This window comes from Vidua macroura, chromosome 10, assembly GCF_024509145.1.
Source record: "Vidua macroura isolate BioBank_ID:100142 chromosome 10, ASM2450914v1, whole genome shotgun sequence".
NCBI lineage: Eukaryota > Metazoa > Chordata > Aves > Passeriformes > Viduidae > Vidua > Vidua macroura.
Genome location: NC_071580.1, coordinates 12,040,551 through 12,065,297, shown reverse-complemented (window position 1 = coordinate 12,065,297; position 24,747 = coordinate 12,040,551). Strand labels below are relative to the sequence as shown.

Below are 24,747 nucleotides of genomic sequence, written 5' to 3'. Positions count from 1 at the left end.
GCAGTGCATGCCACACCTGTCCCTAAAGACCACAGACATTGGAGTGTTCACCTGGCAGTGCCAGTGCTTGCTGACTTTAATAGGAAGTATTCCCTTGTGCCTGATTTGAATCTTTCTTGTAACATGTCCACAGTGGACATGGATAATATTCCATTCTCCAGTTAGGTGTTTGAAGACTGTTGCCCTGACTCTTCTCAGTTTCCTTTTCCTTAGACAGAACAACACTAAGTACCTCTTCCATATTTTATGACTCCTTTGTCATTCTTCTCTGTGCTCTCCTGTGGAATGTCACCAGTTGATTCACAGCTTCCTTTCTGTAATGTGGCCAGAACTGGGTGTCACATACTGAGAAACAAAATGAGATTTGGGGTGCTTTAGAGGTCAGGTTTCTGTTTATACTGTGAGATTTTTCAAAGCAAAATAAATTGTATAAGGATGACATAATACATACATGTATTTTCAGGACTGGGATAAAAGTTGGGTTGAGGTAAGGCATGTGGTTTTGTCTCTTGCTTGCCTACTTTGTGACTATTTATAAGTTTAAGGGACTATATTTTAAATCCTACTTTGCTTTTATATTTTAGCTTGACCAGTTCTTTTTGTAATATATCTATGATTTTTTAAGGCAAGTTTCAATTTAAAAATATGAATGATGACACTCCATAGGACATGCTAACAAATAATTTTTTATGAATATATACTATGTAATTCTTACTCCAAACAGTAGAGAGCATCATATTCCTGAAGGTTCCAATTTGGGCTGCTCTTTCTCCAGGTGATGGTGAATATGCTTAAGAAAATGAACAAATGTCACTATTTTCTTTGGTTCTAGATTAACACTTTGATGAATTATTATGACAGATTGTCAGACTATGGAAATGATTAATGTTTTGCACCTTTAACCTGTTTTTTCTTTGTTTTCAGTTGTGAAGGTATAAATACTCCTACAAGGGTATTCTCTAGGAGTGCAGAACACCTTGGAGCTGGAATAAAACTACAAATAGTGAAAAGATTGTATGAGCCTTTATTCTTCCCTGGAGACCCTGCTTTCGTGGGAGCTCTGCATCTCTCTTCTCTGTGCCACAGCATCCAAGGACCCCTGCTGCACCCTAGTCTGCTACAGACACTAGAAAGAGCAATGTTTGGGAAAGCAGCAAAAGCTGACCAGGCAGAAAAAGCATGTGTGACCGTCCTGTTTTTCACCCCTAGCACCTCCCAAAATAATGAGTCATTTCCCAAAATCATCAGCCTGCCTTAGAAAAGGCACCTTTGCAGTTGTTTCCTGTCTGTTACAGCTTCAAGATAGCAATGCTCATTTCCCCCATGTAATCAGGTTTAGCAGAAATGGAATTTAATATGTTCTTTTTTAGTTTTAGTTTATACTGTGACTCTCATATAATAACTGGAGTTCCCTTTGCTCGGTCTCAGAAGAATAAAATGGTAAGTTGAGAGGCTCAGAGCAAGTTGCAGTGAGAGGAAGGAGAGGGTAGCACTGAAGTTGGGTCTGGGGAGAACCTTCTTCCCCCTTGATCTTGTGCAATAAATCACCCTTACACAGCTTAGTACAGATATATCCTTGTCAGTCCAGCCTCTGGTCTGGGCTCCTTTTGGAGGTGTGGTAGGTGTCAAGGCAGAACAACTTGCCTCCAGTGCTTATCACCAGCATTTTCAAACACATCTGTCCCTGTGCTGGACAGGGGTGCACATCTGTTTGTATTACCTGACCTAATTCCTTCATTTCTCTTCTCTGTTTCCTGCATTTCTCTGTTTCAGTTTCTCTGAGCCTGCCTACTTGGGGATAGGCAGTGGTCTTTCCTGTCACTTGAGGTATGGACTTGTACAAGTCCATGCCTCGTGGCAGCAAAATGCTGAGGAATAGGAACTAACTTGATACCTCTTGATCTGTTTCAGTCACCCTAGAAGTATGTTTTAGTTTTCTTAACATACTTGCTGGAAGAACAGGTTTGCCTTTCCTGACCTCACTCCTAAAATATTTCTTGTGTAACTTCTTAAAAAGTAGCAAAGTACAAGGAAATAGTAGTGGAATGGGAATGAATCACAAGACTAATCAGCAAATGCAAAAAAAGAGGTGGCAAAACTCTCAGTGTTGTTTTTCTGCCAGCTTCCTTTTGGCTCTGATTTAAAGGTCAGAGACATCTTATCCAGTTTACTGACATCAGTGCGAAGCTCCAGTTTTCCGCAGGAGTGAGTAAATAACCTCAGTGATATCTCCCAAAACTGTATGGTGAGGTCAGAAGACATTCTATGAGGATATTCTCAATAATGAATAAAGGTCCTGGTTACAGCTCCTACCTGGCTGAATTCTGACACACAGTCAGTGTATAAATCCACCTGCACAAACTGGGGCCCCTTTTTACAGTGCCAGAGCTTGATTTATTTTCTACAGCATATGTGGAGATCACTGCTGGACACTTAGCTCAGACTGGTTGCTAAGAATGTTAGCAACAGCAATGGCTATTTTGTTTCTTATTTGGACACACTCCTGGTCTCCAGTGATTCCATAATCTCTTGAAGAAAAATACTCCCCTCTTGCCCTCCCCTAAAAGTTTTGTGCCAGCAGCGCTTGCTTGCACCTACCAGAGTTATGCTCTGGAGTCATATTGTGGAAAACACTTTTAAGATTGAACTTTTTCTTTCTTGCATTTTTGACTGAATTCTGCATGAGCCCTCACAATTGCAAAACTCCAACAACAGAATGGAGGGAGGAGGGATAAAGTGTTACCTGCTAACCCCAGAGAGGGAGGAGCTCCCTACTTCAAACATCATCAGAATTGTAAGGAAGGTGTGTACTTAGAGCACTTCCTCAATGTAGAAGTTAAAGCACACTATGCTGAAGACCTGTCCTGAGGGTGCTGTAGGAAGTCTCCAGAGGGTCATTTCATGGGGGAAAATCCTGCCAAGAACCATTATGCACAGCTTAACCAGGGAGAAGAGAATGAGATGGTGAGTTGTATCTCTGTCTAAGTCTTTCTTAGCTTGAAGCAGAAGGTGGCACGTGTTCTGCAATAAAATGCTACAGACTGTAATTGAGTTATTGCTAGTTGGAGTGTTTCCTTGGCAGAAACATAACAGTTAGAAGGGGATATAATTTTTTTTTTTTTTTTAGCAGAAAGAAAAGAAGGTTGGTTGTGTCCGTTGGATTTAACTGGTTATTCTTTCCAACAGGGGATGATGGCTCAACAGATTATTCATGTGATGTTACAAATCTAGATGGAGATGGTTTAATATGAGATTGAGGGATGGGCCAGACTGGCATCCCCAACCATTTGACAGCTGGGTCTTCAGGATCAGCTCCAGTTAGAGAACTGGAAACCTTGGCTTTCTCCAAAACATAAAAACACCTGTTATGTTTGCATAAATTACTGATAAATGCAGTCTGTTGAATTGCCAGCACTATCTCAGAAGCTGGGATTCCTAAATACTGAAATACTATATTTCTTTCTAGAGTTGCCCAGGGAGAAATATGTTTGCATGCATTTTGTAACATCTGGAAATAAGTCCTATGTTTACACAAAATCTCTGGTCTCCTGCATGGCAATGCTCTTAAATAGTAATGCCAGTACACGAATGAAGTGAATGCAGTGCTGCTGAGCTGCTTTGGCATTACTGTGTGTTATGAGTCAGCTGTTCACATGGGTTCTGTCCCTCTAATAGATTCTGCTGGAGATATCAGATCCACGACGCAGCTGTACAACAACAGTTCTTGGGCATATCTGGTAAATGGAGTGCTTCTCATAATTCCTGTGCTGCAGAGCCACTGGAGCACTGCTGTGAGTGCCTGCAGGATTTCAATAGCAAAGTCACTTACAAGTTGACACAACTGTTCACTTTCAGAAATCCTGGAAAATTCTTCAAAATCTCCTCACTGACATTCCTGTTCCAGTGAAAGAGACTGTGTCGTGTGCAAACGTGGATACTTGTTGTCTTGCAAAGAAAAATGTAGATTTTCAGACAGCTCTCTCAGCCATCCAGGGAAGGGGAGGTGCCACATTTTGCGTAATGCAGACCTGGGGAATGCTGTAGAGAGTCACCCAGCAGCATGAACTGAGCAGTGCGGGAAGGCACTGGCTCCGTGGGTGGGGACTAATTAGCTCCGTGCAATGCAGAACCCGACTGGCTCCGCCGGCCAGTTACTAAACCTGCTGGCAGCACCCCGCTCCTGGCTCTAGCCCTGGTGCTGATGTGCCACTGCTCCCCAGCTCCAAACAGCTGCTGGGTTTGTGCTTCTGCTCCACCCTGCCCTGTCCTTCTAGGACTATAAACACCCTGTTGTGCTCTCACCACTATTGGTGCTGTCTCTAGCAATGCCAGAATTGAGCTGGAGCTAATTAGGTTTAAGTGGATTGTCTGGTGCTGTGTACAGTCACACTATTGTACCCTGAATGTTCACTTCCAGCTGTGCACTTCCAGCTGGATGCCCAAGCTGTGGTTGTATGGAGCCAGTTATCCCAAGGATGGTTTTGTTTCTCAGCAGTATCATACTGAGCCCATGTGTTCTGAATCTGGTGCTCAGGGATCTGTGAATCTGAGGTTTTCCATTCACAGCTGCTGTGTGTGCCCAGTGTTGAGTCAGTCAGAATGTCTGTGAATCCAGAGTGTCTGGCAGTTGCCATGCTCTCCATGCCTGCAGTGAGTAGGATCAGTGCTCACTCACCTGGGGTATCCAAATGGAAATTGAAGAAAAAAGACTTACAAAGCACTTGAGTAGAAAATGCAATTAAAATTGTAGCCAAATTATGCTAAATTAGGTAGGAATGTGTGTATGTTTGTTACATAGATGTAAGAGAGAAAAAAAGTATGAGATAGAGGAATATATCCCTGAAGATGTATGAGGTACTGTAAGAGGATGATAAAAAAAGCAATGTGTGTATAGAAAAAAGAGAACAGCTAATGTGTGTATTTGTGTGAAAGGAAAAAAGAAAGTAGTATGTAAATGAGAGTTGTGAAGAAAGAGAAGAAGGCTCTCTTTAAGTAGAGGAGTGAAGAAGAATACATGAAGTAAAGAGAATTACTTTTTTAAAATTCAAAGCCATGAAAAATATTTTTTCAATGTTGTTTTCAACAGTCAGTTTAATCTACCTGAACCAAATTATTAACAAGCACTTCTTAACTTTCCAGACAAGATCAGATCTCTTGGTCTAATAATGTAACAGCTGACGCTGTGCAAGTGCCAGTTCTTCCAGAGTGGAATACTTCAAGTAATTTGAAAGCATATAAGTAACTCACTTGAACTCTGGATGTGTAATGCTTCCCTGTGTTGAACCAGCTGTCCTCTTTGCTGAGGAAAGCTGGGGAACTCTAATAAGAAGAAATGCTTTGAAGTTTTCTTCAGTATTTCCATTTCTCTGTACATCTGAGGTGCTAGATAGTCCTGGATTTAAGAGTAATCACTCTGACTTAGGAAATCTATCCTGTATATTCTTGTGCATGTCTTTGGGATTACTTTACAATTTCTGCAGAACATTTGCTTGAATGAAAGTTCACTCTTCTGCTATGCAGCTAAAACTTAACAAAGTGTATTCAGAGCACGAGATAAACTCTCTCTCCATAACCATTTGTAGTACCAGAAAGAACTTAGTAGTGTGAGAGAACTCTGCACACAGCAGCTTGCCTCAGAGAGGGCTAATAGTATACTTCGCTTCAGAAAAATCTGCTTCAAGATTTTGAGAACTACATTTACTGTGTAATATGAAGAGAAAGGAAAACCACAGCTTTATGCCCTCTTCCAATTTGATGTTCTTCTCTGCACAGCTTGGGAATAATCATTCCCTTTGCACAAAACCTAAAGTGTGAAGATTAAGTCTTGCAATGCAGAAGATTGTGATAGACTTTGACAGGCTGCTGCTTTGGGAAGGATTTGCCAGCAGCCTGTCTTTAGCATGTGTTCCCCTATTGCTTGTGGCTGAAGGAATGGGAGAACTGCAGTCAGTCAGCTGGTGCACCCCAGTTTACCACTGCATCTTGGCAGCTGTCTGCCTCCTTTGAGATGCCGCAATTCTGAAGGGAATCTGATACAGGAATTTTATATACTTTGAATTTGGAAAACATAACTTTAAAAATTGCAATAAAATCTGAAAGGTACAATCTTGTTGCTAATGGAACAATAGTCAATGTTGCTATTGGTTTCGGAGAGAACAAGAAGAAACCTCTGATGAAACAGGTTCTGGTTGGTAAGAATGAGATTCAGTTATTAAATTGCTTGTGAAACTTAGCCAGTCTTTCAAGTCTAATCCTATTATCTGTTGTTATAGCAACAGGTTGTTCATAATAGGGTACCTGATGTTGAGGTTGCCAGAAATATGACCATTCACAGCCACTGTTTAGATTCCCTGATGGTAGCTATGGGCTTTGTTTTCACCAAAGAAAAAGGTGCCTGAATTTGTTTGACATTTGCATTTAAATTCTGCTGTGCAGATGACCTTGCAGTTAGAGGCAATTTTTATTTTAAACATAAGTAACAAAGACTTGCTGGACACTAGAGTGATAAGCCCTTGAATGCTGGCTTTGTGTGATTGTAAAAGCAGCTAAGAACCTTACCTGCCAACTGAGCAGGTCTGGCAGCTTTTTCTGTCCAATAATCCTGGCCCCTTCTCAGACCCTTGACTCACAAGTCAAACCATTTTGTTACAATCACTCATCTACTGTTGTGAGTCTCAAGAGAAAAGGGATGTTAACAGATGAGGAAATAAAATTTTACTATACATTACAATTTATTAAAAATTATTCTATAGCGATGAGATGAACACTGTATACCAGCCTATTCTGTAGATGGTGTTACCTCCCATGAGGAGTTTTACAGACAGCTAATCTTCATTTTATTTTCCACCATTTTCTAATTTGATGCACTCAAGAACCCAGAATTTTTGACTGTGAACTGTTTAATATGCCAAATGTACTCATTTAACTCTAAAAACTTGTTTATGCATTAGAAAAGTTGTCAAAGTGCAAATCTGTATCAATCAGATCCTCTTCAAAAGAAGCATGTCTGCACCAGCACAATGAAATGTAACACAGCAAAAGTAAGTTTCTTAACAACATAAAACTAACCTGACAGACATGCCCTCACTGCATCCTCTCACCAGGATTTCTGCCAGCCTTGAAAGTATTGTTTGCCATAGTAGACATGCATTTGCTTAGAGATCCTTTTAGCAGAGGCCGAGTGAATCGAGAATTTCTAAACCCTAATTACTATAAGTCGTTCATGTGGCTAAACAAACCTGAACCATGTGTGTGCCTGTTCCTCCCTTCTTCATGCACATTGTGGATACCTCTGTTATGGGTCTAATATTCACTTTTTCATGGAAGATAATAGTTTTAAGAATTCTTCTAAAGGATTTCATTTTGACTTATCTGAGTTGTGAGAAGTTTCTGCTTCAACAAGGAGTCATTCATGTATTAATTTTTTTTTATGAATGCAGCATTCATTGCTATAATCCTTCCAGCTGAAAGCACAGGGCCAGAAAAAAACTCCTCAACCTAACAGAACATTCTGTACTGAAGTTAAGCTTGAAAGGTTCTGGCTCAGTGGACTTTGGCACAAGTCAAATTTGGAACTCAGTCTATTTCCCTGCCTAGCTTTACTTCTCAGTGACGTGGCCCAGGTGACCCATTCCAGACATTTCCAAAATGTGGGAAATTATTTGCTTTGGCATTAGATTCCTTCATGGACATCTAGATGCATCAGTTAACATCTGATGTTTATTCTTTCCCACCTTACTCGTTGTAGAACTCCTAAACAGCTGTATTCAGAAATGTCACACTCCTCAAGACATGAACCAACAAACCTGAACCAACACCTCTGTTCATATGGCAAATCATGCCCTTGAAGGGTCAGAACAGCTCAATGGTATCCCTCTATCTATCTATCTATCTATCTATCTATCTATCTATCTATCTATCTATCTATCTTTCTGTCTGTCTCAGGGAAGTCCCTTGTGAGAAGCAGCAAGATCCAGCACACAGCATAATGGATATCTTAAGAAGCATGGTCTTTTCTTCCAAGATGAGCTGTTTTCCTTTTTTGCCTCTCTTCTGTATTTCAAGATGAGGAATACTGATGCATGCTTGGTTCTGGGGAGTGTCTTGGAATCTATGGATTCAAATAACTTTTTGAGTTTAAACTACTCTGGAAAAAAGGCCTTAAAACATATGCTGGCATAGGGGGACTCAGATACATATTTTCATATATTGGTGAATTGTTTCTTAGGCAAAAATACAGAGAAATACAGAGTTTGCTCTGGTTTTGTGGTTACGTTGTTGTATCAGACTTGGGAAACCATTGAACATTTCAGTGAAGAACACTGCCAACAGATGATGATCCCAAATGACTGCCAATCATATTCAGAGCATCCACCCTCTCTCTTAATTCTATTAGTACAGCCTTACTGACTTCTCGGACATTGGGTGTAAGACACAAAAACTGAAAATTAAAGGAGTGATTCACAGGCAGAAGCTAGATGCACATGGCAGTAATCCTGTTCTTCCCCACCCTGATATTCATGCCCATCCCAATTTGAAAATACTATTCCAGTTATTCCAGGTCCAGCCATATACTGAAGGAAGTCCAAAGGTGTGTTCTTTTAACAGTTCTTCCCTTAGGTGTCTCTGTCTCCTTGGGAGATCCTTTGCCTTGCTGACAAGTGAAGTCTGGATCCAAGCTAGTAAGCAATCTGGATCCTGCTAGTAAGCATTTGCTGTGAAGAGTAAGTTCACATTGTCCTATGTATTATTCTATATGCTGGTGCTGACACTGTTTCTTTAACCTTTTTAGTCAGATTACAGCTAGAGAGAGTTGAATGGAGACCTTTACCTTCTTGTAGGAGCATGTGAATATTAATTGCACATGACTGCCTCACCAACTACCTCCTAGCAAGCTTGCCTGTCTGCTATCCTCCACGGGCTTCCTTCTATCTGCTGCAGTTATTATCTTGGTCTGCTCAGAAATTATAGAAGCCTTTGAAAATGCTGTGTGTGCATCTCACAGGTGGCATAACTAGGTTCTGTGCAGTGCAGACCACTCTCCTGTGTTGTTTACCATACTTTTCCTCACAGTTGCCAACTTCTTCTCCTTAGAAACCTCTTGGAGATTGCCTAGGATGACAGTCTGTCTTTTGGAGAATACTACAGAGCAGGTGTGCCGAGGCAGCATGTGGAACCACTGGGCAGGGCCTGCATTTCACATAACAAGCAAAGACACCAGCACAGAGCCAGGAATTATGCATTAGTCATCCTTACAATTACATTGCCTTTCTTCTCACCTTATAAATGGATCTTGCAATATCTGGGGCTGCAGATATCTGATCCTCAGAAGCAGATTGCACAGTTGCTGCAAACATACTCAGAAGAAGGAATTGAGGAACCTTAACGCTTATGCTAGCAAATTCTCCTGGTCACCTGATGTAATTGCAGCCGTGGAATCTCCCATCTTAGCTTAGGCTGCATCTTTCTATAAATTCACTGTATACATTTTGTTTCACATTTACTAAGTCCCTGCTAGCAGTACTGAGAGGAAATTTGGCCATGGCACCAAGACCTGCAGCTCTTAAAATGTAATGCTGACAGACATGTTTTGGACAAGTCATCCTGCCTCTCTGTAACAATTTCTCCAGCTTTAAAAATGGAATAATAATACATACTCATACTAAAATAAGTAGCTTCCTTTGGCCTTCATGTAAAGCTTTCTGCAAGTGTTCATTAGATGTTCTTCCTAACAGTTATTATTATTATTATTATTATTATTATTATTATTATTATTGTCATTAGATGTTAGGCCAATGGCATATTGGCAAGCTCCAAAATGCCCATACTGGAGCTGTCATGGAAGAGGGTAACAGTTACAAAAGCTGTGTCTGTGCCAAGTTGTGCACAGCAGCTCCAGCTGGTGCAGGCACACAGTGCCATTCAGCACCAAGCAGAGACACTGGCTGAGTCTCTGAAGTGTAGGTGCATTACTGCAGATCACTGCTAGAGCAGGGGAGCAGCCCTTTTAAGGCAGCAGCTCTGCACTGATCACTCATCATCCCCTGATGCAGATGTACTTAAGCTCTTCAGCTGTCTGACCCTTAAAAAAGCTGATAATCAAATCTGAATTCCTGACTTGGAATAAAGGTTTGAACCTCTATATTTTGTTATCATTCCTGCTTATGCACACACACAACAATGTCTCATGGTGAGTTTCACAACTACATAAAAATGGTGGTCAGGCTACAGCAATATGGATTTTGTGAAGGTGGATGTTTCTCACAGTACCATACCTAACAGTAGCTATGGGAGAGCAGCGAGTGACAGGAAGGTATAGTATTCCAGGCAATTCTTTAGGAGAAGCAGTTATGATTTTTGCCTTCTTTTTGCTGTACAGGACATATTTGGCTACAAAACTCAAGGCTGGCGAAGGGCCTTGTGCATTGCTGGATACATCTTGTCCTGTGGGGCTCTGAGGCTGCTGTTTTACTGGAAGCCAGAGTGGGATGTGTGGATAAACTGCATCCGATGCAGCTTGGAAGAAGCGGATATTGTTCTGCTTAGAACAACAGTAGGTGTATACTTTAATATTTTAATTCGTCCCTAGTAGGTGGCTATTTGGAACATGAGTTAACTGTAAATATCCAGTTAGCTGAAATCTCTTACACTGCTGGTTTCCTGCAATAATATCTTATGTGTAACATTGTTGATCTAAAGACCTTCAAAATATCCCACAAATTATGTGGATGGTGATGATGGGAATGGAGTGTAACAGCTGATCAGACAAGGTGAAAGACATTGAGCTGATAAAACCTGTAATATCTGTCATTTCAAGACTGTTGTTTGTTCAGTCCTTCCTCCTCCCTTCTACCATCCCTGTGCTTTCTACATTGTAGCCTTGCGCTCCAGATTCTAAAGCATCTGTTTGTTTGGCAGTATACAGCAGATCCCATTTCTTTCACTTGGCTGTTCTGGCGAAGATGTCCTTCTCTGCCAAAATTTATCTACTGGGACAAATTAAAAATTTGTCTAGCAGTGTCCCCAGCAGTGTCCAAGTGTGTTATGAGGGATCAGTTCACAGAAGAGGCCAAGCCTACACTGCTTTTTTGGCTCTGTGTTTCCATTTCCCATCAGCCCTTCCCCATGTCCAATAAGCTTGCAATCCTGCAGTTAATGCTTTCAGACCTGGCACATTTTGCTAGTAGTTTCCTGATAAAGGTCTCTCCCTGCTGAGGACTGTAGTGAAGCACTGCAACATATGCAAACCCTTGGTTTTATTTCATGGAAGCTACTGCAACACTAAAGAGGTAAACTGAGACTTGGGTCTGAATCCCAGCTGAGACTGAATACTCCAGGAGCTGGCAGAGTTGGTTCACTTCCAGAAATTTGATTTGTTCTGCTTCAAAGCTTCCTGAACAATGGCATTTTCAATGTTTGCAATTACAAAATGGATCACTTACTGCCTCTGTGTTTGACCTGCCTTCTTAAATGAGCAGACCAGTATGCAGTTAAAATCCCAGGTTTCGAAAAGCACAGATCTGCCTGTTGAATACTTTATAATGAAACAATCTGCATCCTAATAGTCTGAGGGTATGTTTTTTCTTTTATTAAAAACATCATATTAGGCTTAATATCCCTTCTTAATCTTCAATTCAGTTTGCATTTTTAATTACCTATTCTTGTGTGCAATTTTACAAAGATGTGCCATGTCAAGCACTTTTCAAATAAATGAGTTTTTAAATGATCCTTTGTGTAATTAAATAGGAATTGAATCATATTGTATATTCTTGTTATCAAGAAGCTTTTTAAATGTGCTTTAAGTGTTTAAGATTTCCTTCATGATTCTTTGTGTTAAAATGACAGTTTTGTTTTGTTTTTCTACATTATGATTATATCCATTCTCAAATGTAATGGCTACTTCTAATGAGGATACAAGTAATCTCATCAGCGTGATCCTTGGAATTATCTTTTGCTTCACATAAAACCTTAATTCTTAAGTCATCATTATCTCTGCATTTGCAATATAAGAGCCTATTAACTCACTTTTGTTATTGAATTTTGATTCACTTTATTTCAAATGATGAGCACCTGTATTATTCACTGGTTCCCATCTCAATCTGCATCCCAATGTCTACTCATTCTGAAATCTAAATTAAAGATAAATATCAGAAAATAAATGTTATTCTACTCAAAAGACCAGTTTAAGAAGAAAAGCAGGCAAGTAAGATATATAAACTTTATTTAAGTTCTTCTTTTAATAATTAAATTATTCCAAAGGACTCATATTTGGTACAGAAATCTTTTTTACTCTTCCCTTTTCCAATTAAAGTTTCCTTACTGCAAAACTGCTCACACACTGAATGTAAGTCAGTCTCATAGTTGGCCTTAATGCATGTAGTTCAGTGTTTGGGACGGAAACTTAGCATGGGGCTACTCACTACAGTAGTCGCTCTAATTTCTCAGACTGTACTACCAACCCTTGTTATCAGACAGTTCTGATGTTCAGCTTGCTTTATAAAAAATGGGAAGGTCATGAACTCAGTTGTGGTGAAAGCTTGTCTAAGGTGCCAGAAGTGCTGACACTTCTTCCAATGAAGTGTTAACTCAGGAGTGACTGTAAAGGTGCTGGCACTAAACATCCATTCTGCAGCATAGCACTGTGTTCCTTTTGATCTTCCCTTTACAGCACGGTCACTGCATCTCAGATTGTCCTGTGCTGTTTGCCTGTCTTAGATCTTGACCTGGGTGTTCACGTTCCATCCTTACAAGCCAAACACCAGACCTGTGGTCACTGAAGTATTTGCAGTACTCACATTTCAACAGGACAGTGGTTCTGTTCCTATTCTAATGATTTTTCTCTAAACCGCAAGTGTTGGGAGGATTCTGTTGGCTAATCCTTTAAAAAAGCTAGAGTAGTCCTCTAGAAAGGCTACTGTAATCATTGACTCCAAGGTGAAAGTGAATTTGGTCTGTGTTTGGGGCAAATTGTGACATTACTCTTCTATACCCACTCAGGATGATTTTCGGACTTATTCTCGTAAGACTGTGACATGGATCTCTGTGTCTGCATTTATCAAAAGTAGATCAGACTATCCAAACACTGAGGAGGACTCAATCTTCAGCAAAGCCATAATGAAGCCAAGTTTGCTAGTAAGTAAAGTATTTTCTGCAGCATCTGGGAGATAATGGCAAATCTCAGCCGTGCTTCATGAAGTAAAAGTGAGCTGTGAAACATACGCAGCTAAGAATCTTGCAGCTTGAGGAACACAGGGAGCTGTGGAAAAAGAAGAGAACTGTACTCAACTGTACTCACCTCTGTAAAAATCCTCTCTTATTCTGAGGAGGGTTATGAAATGAGAATTCTCACTATTTTTGAGAGAACACCTATGTTATAAGTAGGAGAGCTTCAGGAGACTGGGGATGGCAGTTGAGAATCAGAGTTCCAAATTAAAAAAAAAACATTCCTGGCATAGGAATCAGGGAATTTAGGGGTGACTGTGTGTCTGAAAGGAGACTGTGCAGAACTGAATGCAACTTCCCCAGTAACATGAAAACAGGGATGAATGCATCTGATAGGGAATAGAATAGAAAAGTACCTGAGCTACATCAGTATTTCCAGAAACATTTCATCAACACGTTTTGCTTCTTTGCCTTTGTGTGCACCAATTTCTTCTTTAAAGAGCATTTGCTGGAGTCAGGTTAACTTGAGTCACTGTTAACTGTTCTTGCAAAAATGTATTCTGGTGTCTGCCAGTCCCATAGATATGAGATCCCAGTGAGACACTGGGGAGAAGGTAGATGATGGATTGATCCTAGCAGATCTCAATGTCCCTCATGAGCTGAGTAAATGTAATTATTCCATGTCTAAAATATGTATCAGACAGCTCAGCTATGTGCCTTGCTTAGCATTACATGTTAAGTTTGTGTGAGCAATAGGAATGCAAAATGATATGTTTACTAATATCTGGCTCTTGATTATAGATACTAGAGCACTGCACTGAGGAATCCAGAAAAGAGCTATTTTCTCTTTCAGGAAATAAATTTCTAGCTTACTAAAATTTCTTTTTATATCTACAACATTTTTTAGTAAATATTTTCAATATAAAGCTAACTTTAGCTGAGCAAAGCTGTTGTTATTTCTGCTGTGGACATATATTAATGTACATAGGAAACTGTAGAGCCAACTAGTTTAATCAACTGGCACAATATGAAGAAAGTGGAGACAGGTCTGTAACATTCTTTTGAGGATCAAATTAGTAACATAAAAAAGCCAAATATAGCCTCAAATAATAGGCCCTTTGAACACCACTTTCATATCAATCAAAACATCTAAATAGAAAAGACCAGATTTCAAAGCAGCAAAGAGAGAACAGTTTAATCCTTCCCTAGCAATTCAAAAGCCCCTACTTGTAAGTCAATTATAAAGTGGTTTTGCCATTTAAGCTACCTAAGTGCACAGAGTTCTGTGTAGTGCCCAAGAGCTGTCCAAGGACCTCTTCCGACAGGGCACTGATCCCTTGTTTCTCACTCCAGTTTTTAGCGTTGCAGATATTTCAGCTCCTACTGCATGAAATCCTAACTTCAGACCTCTTGTTAAGTTAATGACTGTAGTTATAGCTCCATTTTGAGTTGGTGGATGAGCTGAGTCTAGATTTCATTGGCCCGTAATAATGCTTATTGCGCTGGGCAGGGAGAGTTCCCTGGAGCTGATTTCTTTATCACTCATGTGTACAGGTGTATAGCCCTGCCTTCTGCCAGCTGATAGGAAGTGCCATTATCTCTAATAGGCTTTGTTATTGTTGTGCAGGACAGGACAGACTCCTCTTGCAAGTTATAAATGACAGCGTGTGTTCCTAATGGGTAACTGCTCTGCAAGGGCTTAGCATTAGCAGTGACTCAGTATCCTGGGATGGCCTTTCTTGTCTGTTGGCACATCTGTTTAGCTGAAGGACTCAGCACCATGCTTGGAAATGGCCCAAAACCCCCTGCTTTCACCAAAGCCAGACAGAAGACAAAGGAGTTGTTGGCTGAAGACAGTCTTTTTCAGCTGCCTCTGTATCCACCATGTCATCAGTGATCTCTTACATTTATTCTGTGAGATCAGAGTGAAGATTATTCCTTTCTTCAGAAAGAGCACTGCTTTGTACTTGCTTGACCTAAAGATCTGTAAAGCTTACTGGAACCCGCACTGAGCTGGGGATCCCAATCTGTAATTCAACTAGGGTGTCATTGTATGTAATCCTGTCTTCTCTCCCTCCTTGCCCCCACAAAATTTCCTTTACCTGTACTTGACCCCAGTGAGGATGCCTAGATGAACTCTGTGACCAAGTCTCATGCTGTGTTGCATGCATTGCTGTCCCTGTCTTGTTTTCCAGGTGAAAACTATCCAAGTACAAAAAATCCGCTATGTCTGGAATGTCTGTGCACAACAGTTCCAGAAAATTGGGTGAGTTCACTGCACTGGTTGCACAAGTCTCTGAAGAAGTCAAGTGTTTTTGTGAATAATGTCCTAAGGAACACACTCCCTTTCTATTTTAGAGTCCTAGAAGACCAGTACACCTGCTCAGCTATACATGATAAATTTGGTTCCGGTCTCACCTGCAATGAACAGAATGTCAGGTACTCATTTTAAAACATGAACACCCAACATACCGATTTCAAAGAGATGTAAATTCCTTCTGTTGGTGCGCTTCCCATGAGTTTTTTGTGTATTTATTAATATGCACATAATTTTAGATGAAACAGCCACGCATAGAAATATTGAATGAAATGGGCTAAAGAATGTTATTTATTCCTTGTCAAAGTTTTTGAAGTGTCTCAGTGTCTCAGTTATTGTTCTCATTCAGGAAATAACTATGTCCTGTAGCTAACTTTAAGCTGTTCTTATTTGGAGAAGAGAAAGTCTCTGTGGAAGAGTGCAGATAAGTTGTGTGTTTGCTTCTTCACTGGAGCTCCAAATCAACTCATTCTAGTCATTGAACTTATTTTCATAAACTACTGTATCATTAAGCAAGTTACAGAACATGTATTTATGAAACTGCTATAGAGAAATAATCTTCACTTGATTGAATACTGAAAATCCAGCTCCTGACCTTAGCTCATATAAAATCTTACATTCCAATCATTCTTAACTTTTTGTAAAATTATTTGGGTTTGGATCTTTTAGTTTTAGATGCAGAATTGCTTTGTTTATGGTCTCTCAAAGTAATTGTTGTATGATGGAAACATTTGCCTAATAGGTTGTGTTACATCTCTTGTCTGCAAAAGTAAATGTCACTGGTACAGCCATCTTTTCTGTCATAAGAACTGTAGGGACATTTAAAATATTTTTCTTGAAAAAAATATCCTCCCAGCCTTTAAACTGGGATCAAAAGAAGCTCTCAGGACTACTGAAATCTGTATTTTCTTGAGCAAGTGACATTGTCACTATTTTATCTGTGAGTGATGTATCTTTATCCTGAACAGGAGAGTTATATGTGGGCCAAACACTATTGATGTTCCAGTGATCCCTATTTGGAAACTACTCATCAAAGAGGTTAAGCATTTCTGTTGCTTTTATTCTAAGCTGCTTGGAAGGCCATGTGTACATATAATTGATTCTATATCTGATTTAACTTCCCACTACTCATTCTTCAAGCACATTTCTTTTTCAAATCCTGTTGAAAGCTGTTCTATGAAATCATCATAAATTCCTTCATTCTCCCTTTTTCTCTATCCTCCACCTTCATACCTCTGTGTCTGCTTGGTATTTCTATGTATCTCTGTCCTGGGAGCTCGTTCTATTTGCCTTCTTAGGACCATTGAAGGCTTCCGAGCTGCACTGGAGATCAAACCTTCCAGACAAGGGCTGTCTCTTAATCAACAGAGGTTAAGTGAACAGCAGTACCTGGTACATGCCTATGGCTGCAGAGAGCTCCAATGGGCTCATGATTTTTGGCACAGCACCACACAAAGCACCAATATCTCTTTCAGACAGGAACAGCCTATATATGGCCTAAACAGAGTGTTTGTGGCAGTGTGCTTATCGTATATGAGCTACATGCTCACAGCACAATCTGCTCTTCTCTCACCTTTGTTACATTTTTTGTAAGAAGCAAACAAAACATGGATTGGGTCGAGTCATTCACATCCCAGACAATATCCTATTGGTCCATATTATTTGTCCCTTCTGTCAGATAAAGCTGGTCCAATCTGATTAGACTAAAGTGACTACTAAGAAAATTACAAAGGGGGTCAGAAGTCACAATATTTAATGTCTCTTATTTCAAACCTTTTCTAACAGGTTGGACTGTCTAAGTATGTTGGGGCCATTTAAATGTGGCCAGCTCTTTACTGCTGCTGTCTCTCCAAACAGGTCCTAAATCCATTTTACGTGTTCCAGCTGTTCAGTGTGTGTCTGTGGTTTGCTGAAGATTACATGGAGTATGCCAATGCCATCATATTTATGTCTCTCCTCTCAATATTTTTGACTGTATATGAACTTAGAAAGGTGAGACACCTCACACTTTCCACAAGGCAGATTTACTTTTAATGTCTGGGACAGGCCAGCATGTTACAACATGCACACAGTGCTACAAGACTTACTCAGAGGTTTAGTCCTGTGACATTGTGTAGTAGCAGGTGCAATGGCCTGGCCTCCCAGTCATCATAATCTCTGTGTGGTACCTTACCCACATCCTCCCTTCCCCATTCCAATGCTTCACTTGGTAACATTTTGTTACACTCTCCGTAATTAGGGTGGGGAATTTCTTTCTCTGAGTGGTTGTATAGTTCCTGGTAGAGCCGGAGCCCAGTTTCTGAAGGCTCTCATAACCACAAATAACAAAAGGAAATAATTGTTAGTGGACAAATTGTATCACATAAGTAAGATGCAACACTTTTGTGTGTTCTTCTTTAATTTATAGCAATCCATTAAACTGCACAGACTGGTTGAGTCTCATAACAACGTCATGGTCACTGTCTGCAGAAATAAGGAAGGTGACTCCTCTATGCTTCTTTTTTTCAATGTGCTTTGTTTCTATAACAATTTATATAATGCATGTATAGTACCAGATTTATTCTAAAGTGGTTTTCATCTTCTGTTTCTCAGCTCAGTTAACTTACTTCTGCACATAGAGTTAATTTGACTTAGAAATATGTTGTGGCATATCAAACATATTAATAATTGAGTGCAGCCTTAGCTGAAAATTGTAAGGAAAACTAAGTAATTTTTCTTAAAGCAGTACTGACATAGCCAACAACATACCCATTAAATGCCTGTGAGCCTGCCTAATTGCTCCATGCAAAATCTGTTCATTGTCAAGGTATCTAGAGCTCAGTCCAAAGAGATGAAGTCACATGAAGAAATTTAGATCCAAGGCTCTTCAGTTAGGTCAATGCAATGGAATAGTAACCATTGGTTGGGATCCTGGGTAGATAAGGGGGAATTCTACAATTGGAACTGATGCCTAGGCTTTTCTTAAATATTGGAGGTTGTATACATAGGTCCTGCTGTGGTCCTTTGTTTATCAGCCATTATAAAGAATTCTATTCAGCAATTAGTTCCTCGTATTTTTTCCCCCCCTTGCTACAGAGAAATATATGAAGCACAAAGTTTGCATTACTTGTAATTTTCAGGTTTCCAAGAGCTGGAATCACACCATCTTGTTCCTGGAGATATGCTGATTTTGAAAGAGGGCAAAACCCTTTTGCCTTGTGATGCCATCCTGATCAGTGGGCAGTGCACTGTAAATGAAAGCATGCTGACAGGTACAGCTCATCCCTCCCAGGTTTGCCACCTGAACACCATCATTGCCCCATGGCTTCAGCCAGTGACACAGGACAGATGACGTTATCATGTACATCTCTTTGTGTGAGAGCAGGGGATTCTTTTGGTTCGATATAATAGAGATTGAATTGTTGTTAATTGTCTAAACACAATATGAACTTTAGGAAGGGCAATTTATCCTTTCCTACCTTCATGGGGTACAGCATTTAGGAAGAGCTGATCTGATTAGAAGGGAAAGAGTGGACAGTGAAGAGAAGTGAGCAGGACAGGAGAAGAAAATGGATGTGAAGCAAAGTTGTTCCTACACAGCGCCCACAGTCCACTCTGGCTGCACGAGTTTCTGTCACTCACTGGATGTCTCATCACTGCAATATCTCCAAACTGTGGAGTGTCTGTCTAGCCCTCCAGAGACTCACATTCCTGGGATAGCAGTGAAGGACACAGTGGATGGGAGAGGTCACTGGAAAGCAGGATTTTTGGTGCAGGAGGAGGTCACAGTTCTATTTCTTGTCTTTAAATATGGTCTTGGTCTGAATCAAACTGAAACTGGCAGTTCTGAAATTTCATATAAATGAGAAATTCCAGAAACACATTTCATTTAGAAAACTTCATCTGTCACAAAATATTTCTTCTTCACCTTAGTGTTTGCTTTGACATAAACAGGGTATTTGTCACCTGTCAAGAATTGAGCTAAAGGCTCTCCTTTTTACTAGAGAGGGAGAATAGGGGATATCATGTTCCCATCTGCTTGAGGGAATGTGTAGTGACCTACACATGAGGATGAAATTAGGTAAACAACTTGTGGCCATTCAAAGGCAGTCATGCAACACCAGTTCAGGCCTCTTTTCAAGTATTTACATGTACAGTCAGGCTTTGGAGTCCTTGGACTGCTTTCAGTTCTCAGACTTACATGAAGCTGCTGTACTGATGCAAAGGAAAACTCTTTGGCAGTCTGTTTGCTAGGCTTTAAGCTCTATTCACTCTGAAGATGTCAAAATATAAAAGTAAAATTTCTGTAAACTGGTTTCTCTAGTAAATACCTTTAACTTACCACCTAGATGTCTAGGTACTTATTTGAACGTCAGCAGGCTGTTATTAAGTGTACTGTACTTTTCCTCATCTGAGCTAATCTTCCCTAGGAGAAAGTATTCCTGTAACAAAGATCCACCTACCCAGAGCTGATAATTTCAAGCCCTGGAGAGTGTACTGTGCAGAGGATTACAGAAAACATGTCCTCTTCTGTGGAACAGAGGTCATCCAGACCAAGGCAGATGACAGAGGAGTAGTGAAAGCTGTGGTGCTGCGGACTGGTCAGTCAACACTTGAGTTCACTTTTCCTTCCATGATTTTTTCACTGGAACAGTCTGACAAAGTATCAAATCACATTCAGTTAAAGGCACTAATCCATATTTACAACAGACAGATGGAGAATGGAGAATCATTATCCTGGGCTGGGCTAAGTTATTATGCATTGTTTCTTTTTGCTTGACATAACTTCTACAAAAACTGCCAGCATATAATTACAAAGAAGAATTTTGCTTTGCTTCTAAGACATTGAAAAAATCCTTCCCCCTAAGACAAAAATAACTCTTTTCTATATTCTGCAGATAAGGTCACATACACTAAAATGAAATACCTGGGCCTTCCTTCATACATTGCAGAAATTATGAATGATTTTGAAGCCCTCAATTCTTTGCAGAGAATTTTTTGAAATATTTTCCCCTTGGAATGCTTTTAATTTGTCTTTCCAGGTTTCAACACAGCCAAGGGAGATCTGGTGAGGTCCATTCTCTACCCTAAACCCATGAACTTCAAGCTGTACAGAGATGCCCTCCGGTTCCTGATGTGCCTCATAGCATTGGCAGCCATTGGAATGATCTACACAGTGTGTGTATTTGCACTTAATGGGGTGAGTTACTCCAGGAGAGTACATGCAGGAGAAATGGTTCACTTGAAACCCTTTTAAAACTGTTTACTCATTCTTATGTATCAAAGTCAATGTGAGAACACTTATGCTGTAAACAGTAGTTCTGCAAATTTTAAAGCCTAATTGATTTAGAACTTTTTCAGAAGCTTTCGAGAAATCATTTCATGCCATGATAATTATCTGCCAATGTAAAGTCCAAGTCACGAGTTGCAAGGTTGATTCTGTAATTCAGCTTTTGAATAAATTTCCTCCTGAGGAATAATCTACAGTCAATTAGCTCAGAATATTATTTCTCCTTATGATATCAAAGAAAGCATATTTAAGAACATATTCTTGTATCTGCTTTGCAGTTGTTTCTTTTTTTTAAATTTAACTTCCCCATTGTAATATGTAAATACATGCTGATGCTATCTCAACCACTGAAATTGTCTTGTCAAACTTTTAAGATTGAATCATAGGATGTACTAAATGCTTTCTCTTCTATGAGTCTTTATCTAACGGTGGGTGGTAAGTACTTCATTCTAACATAAAATAGATACAAAATATGATCAAACTGGTGTGTTCTGTGGTCTGAGAAAATATGAACGAAGGGAGAACCAGAATATGGCGGAAATTCAGTACATCAAATGCAGCATGATTTGTGGTCAAAGTCCCAAGCTCAGAAGTAGTAATAGTAGATCTCTATGAGAGTTTGCAAGTACTTCTGAACTGCAAATTTGCTTTAGTTTACAGTGTCTCAGTCCTGGGACCCCAGTTTGAAAAGCATTTAATTCTTTAGCATTCATATCAAGTGCCCAGAATAACAGTGTCCATGCTTGGCATCCTGGCAGTTGGTTTTACACTGACCTCTAAGCTCCCAAATTATAGATTGCTTTTACAAAGGTAACTGTTACTTCCATGTCTCTTCCTGCAAGTAAAAGCAATTTTCTTTCACAACTGCTAGAACATAAGGTCAGAAGAAATCATTAGCTCATACATTCTGCCCTCATTTTCATCACCATCCCATATGTCTCACCTGTCACCTTAACATGGAGTCCAGAGCTGTGCCTGTAGGCATTTGGATGAATGCCCATATAGACAGCAGATTCCTGTGTGCTGTGTCATGGGAAAATGGGTTTGACTGAGGGTGCAATGATCTAGCTGGCATGTCTGAACACATGTGTTTTGATGGAGGCTTTGAACCTGGCAGGTTTGTTTGCATGGAGAATGGATGAAGGCCTGGAGGCTGCTCTATAGCAGTGATGAGGCTTTAAAGCCTCTGGTTAAATCAAGCCTATTAATTTCTAATGGAGATGAATATGTGGTGGACCATGGGCAGAAAACAGCACAGCCTGGAGCACCTGCAGTGGAGGGGAGGAGCAATGAAGAGGGCTCCGTGCAAGCAGCATTCCTTGCCACTCTCTTCCTGATAACTGTCCTTGTTATTATGTCGGGAGGAGCAATGAAGAGGGCTCCGTGCAAGCAGCATTCCTTGCCACTCTCTTCCTGATAACTGTCCTTGTTATTATGTCAGGAGGAGACAGGAGAAGTGGTGAAGAAGGCTTTGGATGTTATCACTATTGCTGTCCCACCAGCTCTGCCAGCTGCCTTGACAACAGGAGTCATTTATACCCAGCAGAGGTTGAAGAAAAAGGGCATCTTTTGCATCAGCCCACAGAGGATCAACATGTGTGGACAGCTGAACCTTGTCTGCTTTGATAAAGTAATGGCTATGTGGTGGTTATGCCCTCACTGGTAATGGAGCCATGCTGGGAGTGGGAGGCTGGGGTTTGATTGAGCATTTCCATTGTATTTTAGAAACAAAATGACCAGTGCTCTGTACTTTAGTTCTTGTTGTCTGAACAGAAGCTGTGGTAATTTCTTGTTTTTCTTGGAACCTAGGCATTGTCTGGTAGTCTTTTTGCTCTGCTCTGTGCTGGTATTTTCTGGGCAGTAACTTCTTAAAATATGTATTGTTTTTTATTCCTATTGGAGCTCTCATGTGGGAAGTTAATTTTAGTGTACATTTTAACTTAGACTGGCACCTTAACAGAAGATGGCCTGGATCTTTGGGGCTTGCTGCCCTCTGAAAGAAACTGGTAAGGCTCCTTGACACATGAATGGCATCTAAATTTGGTTAGTGATTGGATTCTTCTACTAGACAAAGGACCAAATGTGACAGACAGTTATTGTTAAACAGTTAAGCAGTTTGAAGTTTCCCATGTTTAGATTTGAAATTTTATTTCTATTTCCCCTGGAAAGTGAATTGTTTGCCTTATCCCAGGGGTCCTGCTCCACATGAAAAGATACAGCCACTGTTGCCAGTATTTGGCACAGCATGTCTGGGCAGCGTTCAGTAGACAGTCTGGGTTAGATCTCAAAGCTGCAGTGTAACCCCAACCCTTTATGACATGAAGTCACTGTTACCCACAAGATTGACATTCTGTTCTTTCAGTGGCCTTGATTTTGTCCATTTACATTTCCAGAAATGTGCATACACAGAGCTGCTCAAATTTATATCAGCTTCAGAACTCAAAGAATCTTTGCACAAGCCTCGAGGAAGATATTTTATAATAATCTGATCCTCTCTCCATCCCATTGGATTTCCTAACAAGGCATAACATACCTGGTTTGAGCATGTGTATCCCAGCCTTTATAGGAGCATGAAAAGCAGTTCATGGGGGAGGACAATTCCCCAGAACATCTGTGTGGTGTGGGCTCAGGATGAGACTTTAACTGCCCCCAATTTAGGATTTTTTTTCTGTTAGTCTTATGTTGTTTGGTGTTCTCTGAGAGTAACTTTTATGTTCTCTTTTGCTTTAGCTTTCAGGATATTCAGAGTTTCCCTGCAGACCATGGCCTGCCTTGGGGGCCAGTGTTCAAAGCACTGGCAGTTTGTCACTCATTAATTGTTTGGGAGGGCAAGATCCAAGGAGACCCACTGGATGTGAAAATGTTTGAGGCCACTAACTGGGTAAAGCTGTGATTTGCTGTTATGCAAACAGTGGGTAGATAACCTTGCCATCTCAGGTTTAGCCAGATACCTATCAAAGTTATGAAAAACTCAGGAATTCTGTTAAATAACTTGGGTTTCTTTTGACACCAAAAAATATTTTTGTTCCTCACAATCATGTTGTGACGATAAAAAATCCATATTATTTGTGGAATACTTCAAGAGCAGAGCTTTCTACATTAATATAAATTCTTGTGTATTATTGTCTCATTGAGTCTATGTTATATCTCAAGATTTTTCTTTATTTAATTTTGTTGTAATGAATAAAGGATTTATTGTCAATGAGAGGACATAGTCTATTTGCTGTGCAAGGGTACAGAAGTGTCTTAGTGAACCTGCTGAGGCTTTCTACTCGGTTGCTGAGAGAGGCAGTGGATTTTCCATTATTGGAAGTGTTTAGTTTGACATCAGAGAGACCCCTCCCAGGAATGAACAAGATACCTTGTTTAGGGGCAAGGAAAAGCTCTAAATGGATCCTTGACATTCCTTTCAGCTGTACTGGTGTTTCAGTCTGAAATATTTTTGTCTTTCACTACGCAGGTGATAGATGATTCCAGCGGACACCAGAATGAAGGTCAAGGATCCACACATGCCACTGTTGTTAGACCTGGACTTAAAGCCACCACTGTAAGTTAATTGCAAGATTCATATCCACGATCAAGTTAGACTGTCGGTGTAAGGGTTACCTTTCAGTATAGGAAAGCTTGGATGTCCTTGTTCAAGAGAGCTCTTCCCCACTTTCCTGTACTGCCTGCAGAGAGATTGCCTTGCTCTGATTACAGACGCCTGGGGGAGCTTGCTGCTTGCACGAGAAACAGGGGGATGCTGCATTAGAGATTGTCCAGCTCAGGGATGTGCCTGTCCTCATGGCTTGAGACTCAGTCTGAGCTCAGCTGAGTGGGGAATGCAGTGGAGTCTGGTGGCTGATGTCAGACCCTTACTGGTAACATACACTGGTAGGACACTTTCTGACAACCATTTTCCCTTTGCAAGACCAGTGTAAGACCTAACAGAGTCTTATTAAAGAAATAGGACTAGTAAATTCCTTTCAGTAAATTACATTTTGTAGTCTGCTAAAAT

General features: G+C 40.3%; 1 protein-coding gene across 1 annotated transcript in view; it reads left to right on the top strand.

The window, feature by feature from the left end:
- The first annotated feature begins 2,882 nt into the window (after positions 1-2,882).
- Positions 2,883-24,747, top strand: part of ATP13A4 (ATPase 13A4) — a 37,595-nt gene continuing 15,730 nt past the window's right edge. The window contains exons 1-15 of the mRNA XM_053986037.1: positions 2,883-2,964; positions 10,379-10,552; positions 12,997-13,131; positions 15,357-15,427; positions 15,520-15,600; positions 16,447-16,516; positions 17,336-17,470; positions 17,886-17,958; positions 18,598-18,729; positions 19,888-20,058; positions 20,500-20,657; positions 22,189-22,377; positions 22,692-22,753; positions 23,478-23,628; positions 24,208-24,294. Of these exons, the coding sequence (XP_053842012.1) occupies positions 2,902-2,964; positions 10,379-10,552; positions 12,997-13,131; positions 15,357-15,427; positions 15,520-15,600; positions 16,447-16,516; positions 17,336-17,470; positions 17,886-17,958; positions 18,598-18,729; positions 19,888-20,058; positions 20,500-20,657; positions 22,189-22,377; positions 22,692-22,753; positions 23,478-23,628; positions 24,208-24,294 (1,752 nt within the window). The 5' untranslated portion in view covers positions 2,883-2,901. The remainder of the gene's footprint in view (positions 2,965-10,378; positions 10,553-12,996; positions 13,132-15,356; positions 15,428-15,519; positions 15,601-16,446; positions 16,517-17,335; positions 17,471-17,885; positions 17,959-18,597; positions 18,730-19,887; positions 20,059-20,499; positions 20,658-22,188; positions 22,378-22,691; positions 22,754-23,477; positions 23,629-24,207; positions 24,295-24,747) is intronic.